The 16298-nt window shown below is 45.3% G+C and overlaps 1 protein-coding gene across 1 annotated transcript in view; it reads left to right on the plus strand.

Moving 5' to 3' along the window:
* LOC132378985 (pro-neuregulin-3, membrane-bound isoform-like) overlaps positions 1-16298 on the plus strand; it is a 695506-nt gene that overhangs the window by 668746 nt on the left and 10462 nt on the right. The window contains exons 3-5 of the mRNA XM_059946404.1: positions 5385-5458; positions 10374-10400; positions 14792-14894. Of these exons, the coding sequence (XP_059802387.1) occupies positions 5385-5458; positions 10374-10400; positions 14792-14894 (204 nt within the window). The remainder of the gene's footprint in view (positions 1-5384; positions 5459-10373; positions 10401-14791; positions 14895-16298) is intronic.

Genomic DNA, 16298 nt, shown 5'->3' on the forward strand with positions numbered 1-16298 from the left:
ACAAGATAAAAGAGTCCTTAAATGAGTGCAGTTATCCCATTTTAATGAAGAGACTGACGGATGAGGGGTAGTAACTCTTTTGGAACCTGCTGGTGTGAGCTCTGAGGCTCTTGTACCTTCTACCTGATGGCCGCAGCGAGAAAACAGCATGGCCTGGGTGGTGAGGATCATTGGTGATGGATGCTGCTTTTCTTCCACAATGTTTTTTGTAGATATGCTCAGTGGTTGGAGGGTTTTGCCCGTGATGTGCTGGTCCAAGTCCGCTACCTTTTGTAGGATTTTCTGTCTGAAGGAAGTAGAGGCGCTTTTGTGCTTTCTTCACAGTTATATTTATTTGATGGGTCCAGGACAGGTCTTCTGAGATAGTGACACCCAGGAAGTTAAAGTTTCCTACCCTCTCCACCTCAGATCCTCCAATGATTACTGGCTCTTCTTGGACCTCTGGTTTCCCTTTTCTCAAGTCTTCTATCAGTTCCTTGGACTTATTGACATTGAGTGAGAGGTTGCTGTTATTACACCATTCAGCCAAATTCACAATCTCCCTCTTGTATGTTGATTCATCATCCCCCTTTGATACAGCCCATAAGTGGTGTCATCAGCAAACTTGAATATGGTGTTGGGGCTGTACATTGCTGCACAGTCACAGGTGTAAAGTGAGTAGAGCAGGGGGCTGAGTACAGATCCCTGTGGTGCTCCTGTGCTGATGGAGATTGTGGAGATGATGTTTTTGCCAATCCAAACTGACTGGGGTCTACAAGTGAGGAAATCCAGGATCCAATTGCACAAGGGGGTATTGAGGCCCGGGTCTTGAGTTTACTGATCAGCTTTGAGGGGATGGTGCTGTTAAAATGCTGAGGTGTACTTGACAAAGAGCATCCTGATGTATGCAGTCCAGATGTTCCTGAAAAGCTGACGGGATAGCATCTGCTGTGGACCTGTTGCAAACTGAAGTGGATCAAAGTCACCACTCATTCAGGAGCTGATCTGTTTCAACACCAGCCTCTCTGTGTGGAGGTAACTGCCACTGGGCGATAGTCATGTAGACAGGTTACCACACTCTTTTTGGTCACCGATATGATTGAAGACTGTTTGAGCAGGTGGGCACCACACACTGCTGGAGCAAGAGTTTGAAGTTATCCCTGAACACACCAGCCAGTTGGTCAGCACAGGTATTCAGTACTCGGCCGTGTACTCCGTCTGAATCGGGTGCTCTCCTTTGATTCACCACACTGCCACTTTATGCTTTTCACATAAGTTTATAACATAATTCATGTTAAAAACAGGAAGTTATGAAAGGGAAATCAACTTCAACTTAGCAGCTTGCTCAGACTCTAAAACTTGCAATCTAAAACTTTGACAAACTTCTATGGGAGCAGGAGAGTATTCCAACTGGTTGCATCACAGCCTGGTACGGAAACAGTAATGCCCAATGAAGGAAAAGCTGACAACTAATAGTGAACACAACCCAGTTCATCGCAGGAAAAAAACCTCCCCACTGTTAGGCACATCTACAAGAAGCACTGCCACAAAAAAACAGCATCCGTTATCGAGGAAACACCCCCCCCCCCACCCAACTCCCCCCGCATCCAAACCATGCTCTTGTCTCGCTGCTGTCAGCAGGAAGGAGGCACAGGAGCCTTAGGTCCCACACCACCATGATAAGGAACAGTTATTATCCCTCAACCAGTGTGGATAACTTCACTCACCTCAACAATAAACTGATTCCACAAACTATGATCTCACTTTCAAGAATTCCACAATTCGTGTTCTCAGTATTGCTTATTTACTTCTTTATTTTGTATTTGTGCAGTTTGTCGTCTTATGCACACTGGTCGTTTGTTCATCTTTATTTGTATTGACATTTTCTTTAATACCATTGTATTTCTTTGTTCTACTGTGAATGCCTGCAAGAAATGTAGTAATGTATTTGCTAATATGTGCATACTCTGATAGTAAATTTACCTTGAACTTTCACATTAATTGAAGATTATAGAAATATCGTGTGCTGTGGATAAAGGAGTACCAGTCCTGTCTGCTGAAGGGTCTCAGCCCCAAACGTCGACTGTACTCTTTTCCCTAGACACTGCCTGGCCTAACGAGTTCCTCCAGCATTTTGTGTGTGTTGCTCGGATTTCCGGCGTCTGCATATTCTCTCTTACTGGTGGATATACTGTACTTCGAGTTACAGTAGCGGGTGGCCCTGTGGCGCAGCTGAAGAGCCACTCCCTCATAGCGCCAGACACTTGGGTTCGATTCGTTTGGCAGCTTTCGGCGTGGAGTTTGTGTGCTCTTCCCGCGGCCCAGTAGATTTACCTAGGCCTCCAGTTTCCTCCCACACCCCTATTGTGGGTTGGTAGGTCACTGTGAATAATCGCCAGTGAGTAGGGAGGTGTGGAATCTGGGGGAGAGTTGGTGGGAAAGTGGAGAGAATAAAAGGATGTAGATCTTATATAAATATCTGGTTGATGGTCAGCAGAGACAGTAAGATGAAGGGTCTGTTTACCTTTTGTATTTCTCCAAATCTTTCTGACATTTAATAAGGTGCAGCATTAAGATTATTGTGCAAGCTCAAAGCTGATGGTGTAGGAGGAAGCATATTGGTGTGAACAGAAGATTGGCTGGCTAACAGAAAACAGGAAAGAGATATAAATGGGTCTTTTTCTGTTTGGCAAGATATAACAAGTGATGTGCCACAGGAATCAGTGCTGAAGCCTCAGCATTTTACAACTTACATAAATGATGTGAATGAAGGCACTGAGGTGTGGTTATAAAACTTGTATTTGGTTTGTGAGAATTGTTGGAGAAAGGAATTGCTGTCTACCTCAAAACAATGCTATGTCATGGGGCAGCTATCTATTAAAAACATTGCTTAAAAGCAGAGGTATTTGCACACCTCCGTTCTGTAGCATAGCCTTCGGTACGATGAGATGGGAATGGCTTTTACAAATGTCAACAATGACACTGCACCACAGAATGGTTTTAGCTCAGCTCAGGAACTGATGTGAGACCATAAAGGAGAGGGTTCTCATCTCAGAAGTGAGGGACTTTCTTGCAGTCTGTTCAGGAATCATGACAAAGAAAAGTGTCTTTATAATATTGATTATTTAAAATAATCACCTCAAAATTTCAGTGGTGGAAAAACAGTTTTTTAAAATTAAATATTAGAAGGAGATATACAGTGGTGTTTAAGAATGCCACAACCAGGGGTTGACTTGCAAAAGAGTTTTTCGTCAGTTGGTATACAGACTGTATTTTCTCTTTTTCTCAGTGTCACCCCTCACAGGCGTGTTTTGTCCTTGGACTGTTTACTTTTGATGTCTGATTGTTTGTCTGCGCACCAGCTGTGGGTTTTCACCATGTGTTGCAGGCGTCTCATTTCAGATCCTGAGGACTGTTAAACTTTGTTTTTAATCACCTGTATTCAATTTGGGATATTTTAATTTGTATGGTATTGTCAATATCCAGAATTGCTGCGTGCTCCAGGGTGTATTTCAGGGGATGCATGCCTACCCCTCTTTGTTGGGTCGTTGAGGTCCCTTGTCAGGAGAAACCCAGACCGAGTCCTTCTGTGTATTGTGAGTGATTTCAGCTCGTCAAGGTTTTGTAGTGTTTGCCTGAGCTCTTGTTCATTTTATTAGTTAATTTTTGTAATGGATCTTTAGTTTTGTTTGAATCGCTGAAGTCTCTGTGATTCCTACACTGGAGTTCGCTAGTGCCCCTCAGAAAGAGGCTGTTAGATAGGCAAGGAGTGAAGGAAGATGGATCACGTGCACACAGAAGGGTATTGATTAATTCGCCGTCATGTTCAGCATCAATATTATGGGCCGAAGGGCTTGGCCTCTGCTGTCATGTTCTACGTTCAGTGCTATAATGAAAGTAGGTTGCACAGACAAAGTAAGGAGGCATAAAGAGATTAAGTGGGCAAAGGGCTGGCGAATGGAGTCAGATGTGGAAAAATGAGAAATCACTCATTTTGGCAGTGAAAATAAAAATGAATAAGTATAATCTGAATGGTGAGAAATTCCCGTGCTCAGTGATAGATAGAGAGGCATATTGGTCTAGTGCAGGATTCTCAAAAGGAGCAAGTAGTGAGGGAAGCTAACAGAACAATTCCTCTTTTTGTGAGGGCAATTGAATATTGAAGTATGTCTCAGCTTTATTGGGTATGGTGGGACCAAATTTGGGTATTGTGTAAGAAATGATGCAACTGTGTGGTAAACATTTCAGCAAAGATTAATTGGATTGATCACCAGGAGCGGGTGAGTTTTATGAGATTACCAGTGCAGAGTAAGGCTCCTTCTTTGCCATCATGCACTCCCTGAGTCTGTGTAATACAGATTAGGTGGAGAATAGGGCTTCTTTCACTCGAGTTTCTCAGTCTCTAAATTAATTATCGGATAAATTCACTGTATAACTAAAATACCTTCCATTATCACAGTCAGTTTATCTTGTTTGCAGTCCCCAAGCTGCATTCAGAATTAATCACAAGGTCTTAATCCTTGCTAGAGAGTGGATTGCAAAATCCACACTTTGCTTCTGGGTCTCATCATAACACAGGGTCTGGTTTCAGTAGGTTCAATCAGTACATTTGATGTCAGGGAAATGTATACAATATACATCCTTAAATTCATTGGGGTTTGGGTATGTGCTTCCATCTCTTACTGCAGGCTGACCAGGGCCCACTATTATTCCAACCGCCAGACTCAGAGGAGAGGAATATTGACCTGACACCTTTGCATTTCCATTGACATTTGTTGGGGTATCTGACAGGCTGGTCCAGCATCACAAACCTGGCAGTGTCCTCTCGTGAAAGAGGCCCTCTGACTGAAATTCAGGCAGAGGGAGAGATTGGACAGGCTAGGGCTTTATTCCTTGGATGTAGGAGACTGAGAGGAGACCTTCAAACGGTGCATACGATTATTTGGGGCATAGAAAGGATAAATGTTCACAGTTTTTTCCTCCAAGGAAAGGAAGCCAAACATAAGAGGACATCAATTTAAGATGAGAGGCGAAAGATTTAAACGGCACTTGAGGGGCAACTTTTTTTACAGACAGGTTGGAACGAGCTGCCAGAGGAAGTCATGGTGTCCAGTACAATAACATTTAAAAGACACTCAGACAGTTGCACAGATAAGAAAGATTTAAAAAGATAGGAACTAAATCAAAATAAATAGGACTAACAGATGGCCATCTTCTCAGCAAGGAGGGGTTGGGTGGAAGGGCGTGTTGCTTTGCGATATTACTCAATGATTCTATGACAATATATCTGTCTGTGGGACATTCACCTCAAGGCTCCATCTGACAACATCCTGGACAAGTATCTTGAGACTGAGCACAGTCACCATTCCCTGACACCATCACTCATGCATTTGCTTTCTCCCCAGGTGCAAGGAAGGATACCAGGGTGTTCGGTGTGACCAGTACTTGCCGAAAACTGACTCTATCCTATCTGACCCAAGTATGTGGAATGTTTTCTTCCTTCAATGTGAGTTTCTGATTGCAGCTGTTACTATGGAGATAACACTGCTGTAAAGGTTTAGAGTTGAATGAAAAGCAGAGAATTTCATGGCCTTGAGATTAACCAAACAGGAGAGCACAGAGGTCATGTGATCCCAACAACAAGAGGTCATGTGATGCAGGATTGCCAGTCACCTGGGCACTTTCAGATGGACAGTGTGCTCTCCACTAGTGAAACAACTCTCGTATTCGGGAGTCACAAAGACTGGCATGGTTACTGAAGGAGACTTAGTGAACACCATGATGTACAATGTTCAGCTGACCAGCTCCAGTTACTCCAATACACGCACACACACAACTTATCCAGCATGTGGCGCTGTTCAGGGAGTGCAAATGTTGAATGAAACATATTCTGTGCATAGTAGCTATCACCAGGAGCTTCTCTCTGTGCAAAGCCATCTCTGTGACCACCAGGTGGGATAACAGTAAGCATAATGAGATAACTGCAAGATTATAGTAGAATCAGGTTTTTAAAAAAGTCTCCCAGAAAAGCTACCCCTCATACAGGTGAAAACAGACATACATAATTAGTCATAAGTGCACAACCAAACTATATACTAATATTTCCAAATTCGATTCATACTTAATCTGTATCATGTTTCCTCCACTTATCTTGAGTGTCACGACACAGGTTGCACAGACAAATCGCCATGGAGGAAACGTCTCTAGGGGTGTGGCTTCCTTCACTACACCCGTTTCGGTTACGAGTGAGAAAAGATCCACAGTTCATCTGATGGTCTTGGGTGAAAGTTATCCTGAAGACCCACAGATGAAATTGGTCTATTGTGATCAATGGCACGTCCTGGTAAGCACCTTCCACGGGTGACAAGATTGTCTTCAAACAGCAGCCATGAGCTCTGGCAACATGCTGTTCCTTCTGTTTTGCTTCTTTGTAACATGAGGGTGTGCTAACCTCTGACTTCACCAGATCCAAATGTTCTCTGAGATGTCCGCCTATCAATAACTCAGTAGGGTCTGTCCTCTGGTTGAGTATTGTATACAACTAGTGACATCATCAACTTATGTCTCAGTTTCTCCCCTTTTCATCTTCTTTAATCCTCCTCGGCAGTCTGAATGGTCTTTCTGCTCAACCATTCAATGTGCCGGGACAGTACGAGTCCACACTCTTGATCCTACTCCTCCCGATGAACGAGGAGATTCAGTGCTAATCAAGTTGCTTCTGTTGTCCTTTAAATAAGCTGGGAGAGCATGCGGAACAAAGGTCATCTCCAGTTTCCTAATGGCTCCTGTTCCCCTCCACTCAGAATAAGCACCTGCATGAGAAGAGGCAAAACCCATAGGTATGCTCAGCCTGGGCCAGGGGCTGGGAGAAGCTCCCGGTGTGTCTGTGTATTATCCTTGACGTTGAGTATATTCATTCACTGTGACCAGTAACCATTTACACTAATCTCTACACTCTGACTGAGACCATTAGAGGCCTCCCCTTGGATTCACCAGAAATAGCTTCTAGAAGCTTGTAGTCCATAAGGATTGTAATGTGTTGGCCATTACAGTGTTCATGAGACTTTGTAATTTCATACCCAGTATTTACTGTACATCTTCTTTGCCTTGTTTCTCTGCTTTGATAAGGGACCTTAATGCAATATTAATTAGTCACTCAACTCCAATCTTTACTGACAGCAACTCTGCTTGGCGTCCAGCAGCGATCCCACAGACCCAAAAATGAATTGGACCTGTGAAATCAGCAGCAGTGGCCTCAGTTCTTAGAACACAGCTTTAACCACTTCTGTGTTCTACTGTGGTCAGCGGTGATTTTCATCAAGACAGCAGCATACACCCAAGGCAGTGAGAAATCTTAAGCAGGCCTTCAACTCCATCACTGGTTGGGCATGTTGCATCCAACCCTACTCTATCTTGGTTTTCAACTTGATGGTGTCTATCCTACGCAAGACAGAAAGAGGCAGAAAATATATGCCTGCCTTATCCCAACTGTACTCTGGCTCCTCAGGATCATCAAAGTACATCTTCTAGGTTCTTATTTTGCTCCTGCTCTATTTTTCAAGGCACTGAGATTTCCTCTGGATTGCTTCCAATGTCTGGCAGACCTTGGATCAGAATTGTAATTGCCCTCTTGAGAAGTTCCAGAACTGCTGTTATGCCACATGAAAGCCTGGTGTATTAGTGGCATTTAGCCTATGGAGCCACACTCAGTGACCACTTTATTAGTTACTTCCTCTGCAATATAAAGTGGCCACTGTGTATGTCCATGGCCTTCTGCTGCTGTAACCCATCCACTTCAAGGTTCAACATGTTGTGCATTCAGAGATGCTCTCTGCACACCACTGTTGTAACGTGTGTTTATTTGAGTTACTGTCGCCTTCCTGTCAGCTTAAACCGTTGTCTGGCCATTCTCCTCCATGATCTCCCATTAACAAGGCATTTTCACCCACAGGACTGCTGCTCACTGGGTGCTTTTCATTTCTTGCACCATTCTTTGTAAATTCTAGAGACAACTATGCACGAAAATCCCAGGAGATCAGCAGTTCCTGAAATACTCAAACTGCCCCATCTGGCACCAACTATCATTGCACAGTCAAAGTCACTTAGGTCACATTTCTTCCCAATTCTGATGTTTAGTCTGAACATCAACTGAAACTCTTGACCATGTCTGCATGCTTTTGAGTTGCTGCCACATGATTGGCTGCTCAGATATTTGCAGGTTTAAAGGTGTACCTAATAAAATGGCCACTGCTTGTATGTGTTCACTCATCCAATCCACATTGTGAGCCGCTACAAGGATGAGATTTTCCTCCGGAAATGTCCTCAGGTACCAAAGAATCAGCCGTGTCTTAGCAATGCTGGCTCTTCTGTTGACCGTTTGGTTACCTTGTGCATACTTATCATACTTGTGCACACTACTCCAGGAGTATATGAGATTTTCCTAAAAATCCGTGATTTTAATTATTTATGTTCAGACAGGCAAGGCCAATATTTATTGCCTGAGCTTATGTGGTGGTAATTGCCTACTTGATCCACAGCAGCGATGGTACCATTGGGTACGGAGCCCCAGGGTTTGGACTCAGCAAGTGTGAAGGAATGGCTGCATATTTACAAGCTGGTGATACACCGAGGTGTCGTTCCCACATGCCTGTAGCCCGTGTGCTTTGTGGCAGAGTTCACAGGCTTGGGTCATTTATCACAGAGAAACTTCTTTCCAATGCACTCTCCATGGATTCCTCAACCGTGAGATGTTCTTTCCAAAGTGCCCACTGTGTTCAACACTCCACCCGAAATCTGCCACAGCGTCTGCAGTTTCATTTCTGTGCCTTTGTGCCACCCAGTGGGACTCGAGATGTTTAACTGCCTCAGCCAACACTTTGCATGTTTTGTGTCTGGTGTGGGAGGAAGTCAGCCTGAAAATGATGTCAGTGATTTCGGAACTGATTCTGATTTTACCTGCTTGTGTGCTCGAAAGTCCAGAGAATGGGTGATATCTTCCCTTCCACAACTTGTTTGCAAGAGCAAAGTTTCGTTCTTTTGATGTCCGCAATGCATGATTGAGTGGAGCTGCTGGGAATGTCGAGGCCGGTGTGACCCAGACTGTGTGGCCACAATCCAGCCCGGTACGAGAAAACGGATTCACTAAATCCTCCTCAGTAACTCTGCTGCTCCACAGATCCCGGAAAAAAACTCCAAGCCTCTCAAACGAGCAGCAATGCTTCTAACTCATCCGCTGTCACCCTCATCATTGATCAGAACAGCAGTCAAAGTGAAGTGCTTTTTGACAGTTGCTTCTCTTAAGTGTTAAGTTTGTGTTGTCATCAGCAGGCACGAGAAGGTACTGACGGCAGTGTAATCACACCTCTTAAAGGGTCCTGTCCCAACACTTCACTCTCACACTCCAAAATCCCATTTGTGTCACACACATACACAAATAAAACAACACACAGACACAGACATGCACACCACACTCTCAGACACCAGCTCGACCATCACAAACACGTACCACTCACCCACGCTTGCACAAACACAAGCGGACACACACTCATACACACACTAAAACAAGTGCATAACGTACACAAATGCAAACACACACACATTCTCTCTCAAGCACCAGCTCCCCCATCACCCACCCAGAACGCTGGGCTGGGTTTGGAGATTTTCACCCCCTTCTGTGGAATAGGGCTGAGGCACAGCGAATGTAAGTTCCATCACAACACAAAGGCCTAGAGAGGCTCTGCCCCATTAGGAAAAGGATATTCCAACCCTATTGGTGTCTAAGCTTCTGTCTCATTTATCAGTAACCATCAGGTTTCCCAGAGTAGAGTGGTCAGTGCATTGGAGGCAGTGGGGTAACTGACAGTGCAGATTATCTTTCTCTGAGCTTGGTCTGCAGGTGAACAGGGAGCTTCCTGCTATTTCGTCAACAAAGGTACATTCTGCCTACCCTTCCCACCATCCTCAGGTCCGCTGTGGTAAAGGATGGAGCAATGATTAGTGCAAGAGGCATTGATCCTCCTCTTCTACAGGCCACATGAAGCTATTGTGGAAAGTGAGGCTTGAAAACTGTGCAGGGAAATGCATTATTGTGGATTTTTTTTAAAAAACAGCAGATCAATTCTGAGGGTCGTCTCATCAATTAATCACATGCTCGATAAGACCCAATGATTCTGTGTCTTTACTGTCAGCCGCTGATGGGAAATGAGGTGATTCTGTGGTAACAAGATGTTGAGGACAGGATAAATCCCAATTTCTGGAATTGTGCAATGAACTCTTAGCCAACAGTTGCAAGTTGTGTGGATCGCTGACATTGTCTCCATCTCTCTCTTTCTCTCTCTGTTTCCCTTTCTTTTCCTTCCTCTTCCCTACCCTCTCCCTGAAATATCTCAAAACAGCAGAACATCTGGGAATAGAATTCATGGGTATGGACTCTTGGCTCTAGATGTACTCTCTCTGTGTGCATGTCAATCCTCTGATTTGCCGCTTTCTCCCGTTGTATTTCTCCAGGTTTTTGTCTGTGTTGTTATCTGAGTGGCTGCATCTCTGTGTGCATGCTCCCGTCTCCCTGTTACCTCTGTCCTTGCTTGCTGTGCTCCATCTTCCTGCCTCGATTCGGCCCATGTCTCCATCTGAGACAGCATCCAGCTGTGTTGCCCATCCAACATTAGTCTGGTGTGACGAGTGCCCCTCCCCGAGCTGTCCGTCTGCGTGCTCTGCCCCAAACTATATCAGCTGGTGGGATTCTCTCTCTCTCTGAAGCTTTGTGAGTGTTGGTTTCAGAAAGGGCAACGTCGATGGACAAGACTGAGCATTCAATCCGACACGGATCCTGTCCCCTTTCTGCCGATTTCATGTTTTGTTGCCATTCATCCCTCCTTTCCTGTCTCCCACGCACTGTGTCCCTGTCAATCCACTCACAGCGTTGACACTTCCATGCCTTGATGTTGGGTTTCGGAAGTTTGATGGAGTCACGAGGGAGGATTTCAACAGTTCTCTGAATTGGATAGTAAAGGTATCAGTCATACATTCACAGGCACAGAGTCCACCGGGAAAATGGCATCTCCATACCAGAGGCCAGAGATTTTTCACAAGGCTCCATGGCAGGAGACTCAAGTGGTGCTTCTGCCTATTGAGGCTGAGAATTTCTGCAGAAGATTAGTTAAAGCTTCGATAAATCAGTCAAGTAATCGCAGACTCAACATCATCAACATGTCCATGACATCCAGATTTGCTGACCCTTCACCATCAACACTGAACACACATTCTGAACCCACACACCGACCCTTCGCCCATACTTAAACAACACAATGGCCCCAAATTCACTGAACACACACTCTGACTGTACCCACTGACCCTTCACCAACACAGAACCCAGACACTGACCCCACACTCTGACCCTTCACCAGATCTGAACCCACACTCTGACCCCACCCACCAGCGTTTCACCAACTTTGAACCCACACCCTGATCCCATACACTGACCACATACTCTGACCCCAGACATCAGCCCTTCACCACACTAAACTCACACTCTGACTCGATACACCAACCCCAAAAATACTGAACCTGCACTCTGACCCCACACACTGACTCTTCACCAACTTTGAGCCCACACTCTGACCCCTCACACCAACCCCAACACTGACCCCAATTTCACTGAACCCACACTGACCCCTCATACCGACCCTTCAACAACCCTGAACCCACACTCTGACCCCTGACACCAACCCTTCAGTGAACTCACACTCTGACCCCATCCTGACCCCAGCTTTTTGTGTGGCTGCTACTTTTTCTCCAAGTGTTTATTCAAATCCCTTTCAAAGGTTTCCATTGCGTATAAATCCATTGGTCAATCACTGTTGGTATCACATACCAACCACTTACTCACTGAAATAATTGTACTTCTTATTGTCTCAGGTTATTTTATTGGTCATCTTTAACCTGTGCCTGTCTGTGAACAGCCCTTCAGCCTCTGCAGACAGCTTTTTGAAATACTTCCTGAGTTTGAAAAGAAAATATATCAAATCTCCCTTTTACCTTGCCCAGAACAATGTGTCCCTCTACTCTCCACATCACTGGTCCCAAAGCGCTGCATCCATTCACTTTATAACCTCACTCCACAGTTCAAAGATTTGAGCAGAAGCACTCCCAGGCCGCTGGTTCTGCTGCCTACTTGGAAATGTACCATCTCGGTTTCTGGTATTTATCCCCACACGGGTTCACACCACAGCATTAAAGTTCACTTATCACATTTGTCCCTTCCACCTACACTCTCTGGAAATCACTGTCACAGAGTCCTACAGCGCACACTTGGGCCCTTCAGCCTACCGTTTCCATGGTGACCATCATTTACCAGAACCTGGTCCATGGCCTACTGCGCCTCACCATCTTCCTTACTCTTTACCACACTATCATGCTTTTGTCCTTCAGCAAATTTTGGAGTGGTTACCCTGCATGCCCAGATTTAACTGATCCATGCCATAGGGCAATGGTTCAGGTGCCAAGCCTTGAAACATGGCCAAATGCCACTCCCCAGCCTGAGAAAGCAACTGACAATGATCATTCCCCAATTCCAGTTGCAAAGCCAGTATTGTACCCATGCTCCATTCATTCCCAGGGCCTCAGTTTTGCTAAGGAGCATCTGATCTGATCCCTCTGGAACCACATGTACACAAAGGCTAGAATCCGCATCAGCTTTGTCCGTGACCAGTCAGCAGTCTGTATTTGGCCACCACATATATCTGCCCCCTCCCCTTCATTAGTGTGTGCTTACATGGCGGTAATTAACTGTTACACAGATTAATATTTCTGAAAGCTTGCAATTATTCATTTTAAGCCGTCCACCCTGTGATTACTAGGTTAATCTCTGTCCTTCTCTGTGTTACATTTGCAATCCTTAGAGTGAGCAGAAGTGTAAAATAACATTTAGTATTTATCTCAACAACTCCTCTGCTTCCTCTAATAGATCAGAATTTTAGTCCCTAGTCACCACTACCACCATCTGATAAACCATTGATTGATTATGCTGCTGCAGATTTGAATGCCTCTTTATGCAAACTGCTAATTTATTCCTGCACTGACTCTTTGCCCCTCTAATATTATCTTTCGGTTCTGCCCCTTTATTCACCCTGATTCCCTCTCTTTGTTATTAAGCTTTGTCACCCTTTGTCATACAGTCGTCTCCAAGTCACAGAATTATATAGTATAGAAACAGGCCCTTCAGCCCATCAAATCTGTGCCAACTATCAAACAGTCATTTACACCAATCCTATTTCATTCTTCTCACATTCCCATCACCTACCTTGGATTATTCTGCACACCTTCACACCAGGGGCAACTAACATACCTCCCAAGGCAACACACATAAAATGTTGCAGGAACTCAGCAGGGCAGTGGGCATCTATGGAAATGGATAAGCAGCTGACGTTTTGGTCCGAGACACTTCTTCAGGACTGGAAAGAGGAGGGGAGGGAGAGGGATTGTTTTTATGTACCGGAAGGAGAAATTGGCATTCATGTCATCCAGCTAGAGGCTAACCATACAGAATCTATGATGTTGCTCCTTCACAATGAGGTGGCCTCATCGTGGTACAAGACCGACATGTCAGAACGGGAATGGAATCAGAATTAACATGTTTGGCCACCAGGAAGTTCCACTTTTTCCCTGTGCTCCCCTCTTCTATTACCCACTGTGGCCTCCTCCTCCTCTTCTCACCTGCCTATCATGCTCCCCTTGGTTCCCTCCTCCCACCATTTCTCCAATGGTCCACTCTCTCCTCTCCTATCAGATTCCTTCCTCTCCAACCCTTCACCTATCACCTTCCAGCCATCCTCCTTCCCCTGCCCCCTTTTTATTCTGGTGTCTTCCCCCTTCCTTTCCAGTCCTAAAGAAAGGCTTTGGCTCAAAACGTTTATTCATTTCCATAGGTGCTACCTGACACGCTGAGCTCCTCCAGCATTTTGTGCATGTTGCTTTGGTTTTCGAGCATCTGCAGGTTTTCTCCACATTATTGGAAGGTGGGAGGAAATCCGGGCTTCTGGGGAAACCCCTCATAACAGTGGGATTGTGCAAACTCCCGTCCTAACCTGGACCCTGATTACATGGCTTAGTTCTGGGTCCCCCCAGGACATTGGCTCACCTCCTGGCCTGACCTCGGAACCCCATCAAAGCCCAGAGTTTGCCTGATCTCGCATTGAACCCACAGGGCAACACTGAATAAAGGCCCAGCTTTGCTTTTAGTGGATGTGTGATTTTTATCAAGAGACCCCTTTCGCTGAGGTTAGAGGTTTAAGAGATTGAGCCCATTCTCTCAATCCATCAGCCCCCAGGTCACATCCACGGATTGCCAGGACACCGCAAATGGGAATAAACCCTGAGGAGATTCCTTGTGATGCTTTTAAACCTTGCAATAAGCAAAAGATGAAGCTCCAGGTTGGAGAGATAGGCCCAACAATCACACAAACATACATACACACACACATATACAAACACATGCAGTCGTACATGCATGCACACACACATATATACAGACACACAAAAGAACGCAAGAAGATTCGCATATATACATGTGCACACACACACACGCATACAGAGACATGTAAGTACACATCTGCATTTACACACACACGTGCAAGTACACACATACAAATGTGCACTCATACAAACAGAAATGCAAACGTGAATCCACATGAAACAGCCATGTTAATGGACTTCTTGTGAAATCATGTATCTACAAGCAGACATACATGACCGCGAGCACATACAGACCAGTGTGACTAATGTTGATTCTCCCTGCCTGTGCTTGTACCCACAGAAAGCGAAGATATGTACCAGCGACAGATCATGTCAATAACCTGCATCACGATTGGACTGACGGTGGTCGGGATGCTCTGCGTGGTTCTTTACTTTAAAACAAAGTAAGGCCTATCCACCGAATTTCTGTCACTTTTAACATTTCCCTCACCCTTGGATAGGTCCAGCATAGCTTCCTTCCTCAGCTGCCAAGTGATGTTTTTTTACAGTATGGTCCCTTGCTCATGGGGAGCCCTGTCTCTAGGCTCAGTCCAAAGGCTGTGAGTTCAGGTCCCACACCAGGACCCAGAGCTCCGAACGTAGGCTGGCACTCCCGGTGCAGTACAAAGGGGTTGTCGAGGTTGGAGATGGGCAAAGAAATTATCATACAGAAGGAGCCCTCCGCTGTCAGGGGGATGACTGAGCAGCTATCATGAGTCAATTCTAGACACAAAACACTGGCCCTCATTGGGACAGCAAGGTCAGTGTTGAGTTTCTAGGCATATACCCAAGTACATGTATGTACAGGAGCAATAAATAGCTTTCCTGCAGCAGTATCACATGCACAAAGCACCATACTAGGAGCATTCATTAGAAAAACACTAATTATATATATTTTTTTAAAAGGACACAGAAGAAAGTCTATTTTCCTGCAATAATACAGATGTAATGAAGAGATTGGGGATTTTCCCATGAGTTCAAGAACTGAATGGTTGAAGGGAAGTAGCTGTTCTTGAACCTGGTGGTGTGGGACTTCAGGTTTTGGTATCTCCTGCCTGCTGGTAGCTGTGAGAAGGTGGCATGGCCCAGATGGTGGGGACCTTTGATGATAGATGCAGCCAACTCGGGGTGGCACCTCCTGCTGGTGTACCCATGACTTCTAATGCAGCTTCGTATATTTCTGCATTTTTGAACGAGTCTGAGTGCGGATCCCAGAGACCCTGACTCGCCTTAGGGAAGAGATTTCTCAATGGACAGTGAGTTCCACACACTGTGACACCCACTGGAGTACAAGCTCAATGGATAGTGACTCTCCGTCCAGTGTGGGATACCACTGAGCCCTCACCCAATCCTTGTCCGCACTGTTTCTGTCGTGACTCACCAAGGACTAGACCCTGGTACGGAGCCACAGCAGGATCCCCAGGAAGAGAGGGGAGCAAGAGGTTAAACGTCGGAATACCAACGGAGCCTCTGAGGAGCAACTGAGTGACACGGCGAGACAATTCCTTCTCTCCGACACAATGACCACACTCAGGCACTGAATGAGAGCCCTCTTTAAATAATCCTAGACTGCGAGAAGACAAGTAACTTGAAGGGATCAAACCAAAAACACAAGGGCTTATCAACTCCAGTTAAGGTACTGATTACATGTGCTCAAAACCCTAGAAGCTCAGTACTCTACAGCAAGCCGCAGGCTCACGACAGTCTCACCCTGATACAGAGTCACACGTATCCTTGAGAATTTTCCCTCGCCAATCTCAGTGTAGCTGCTGCTCCTTGGCTGAGTCTAGAGATATTCTAAGTTGCCT

The sequence above is a fragment of the Hypanus sabinus genome, chromosome 21 (genome assembly GCF_030144855.1).
Source record: "Hypanus sabinus isolate sHypSab1 chromosome 21, sHypSab1.hap1, whole genome shotgun sequence".
Taxonomy (NCBI): domain Eukaryota; kingdom Metazoa; phylum Chordata; class Chondrichthyes; order Myliobatiformes; family Dasyatidae; genus Hypanus; species Hypanus sabinus.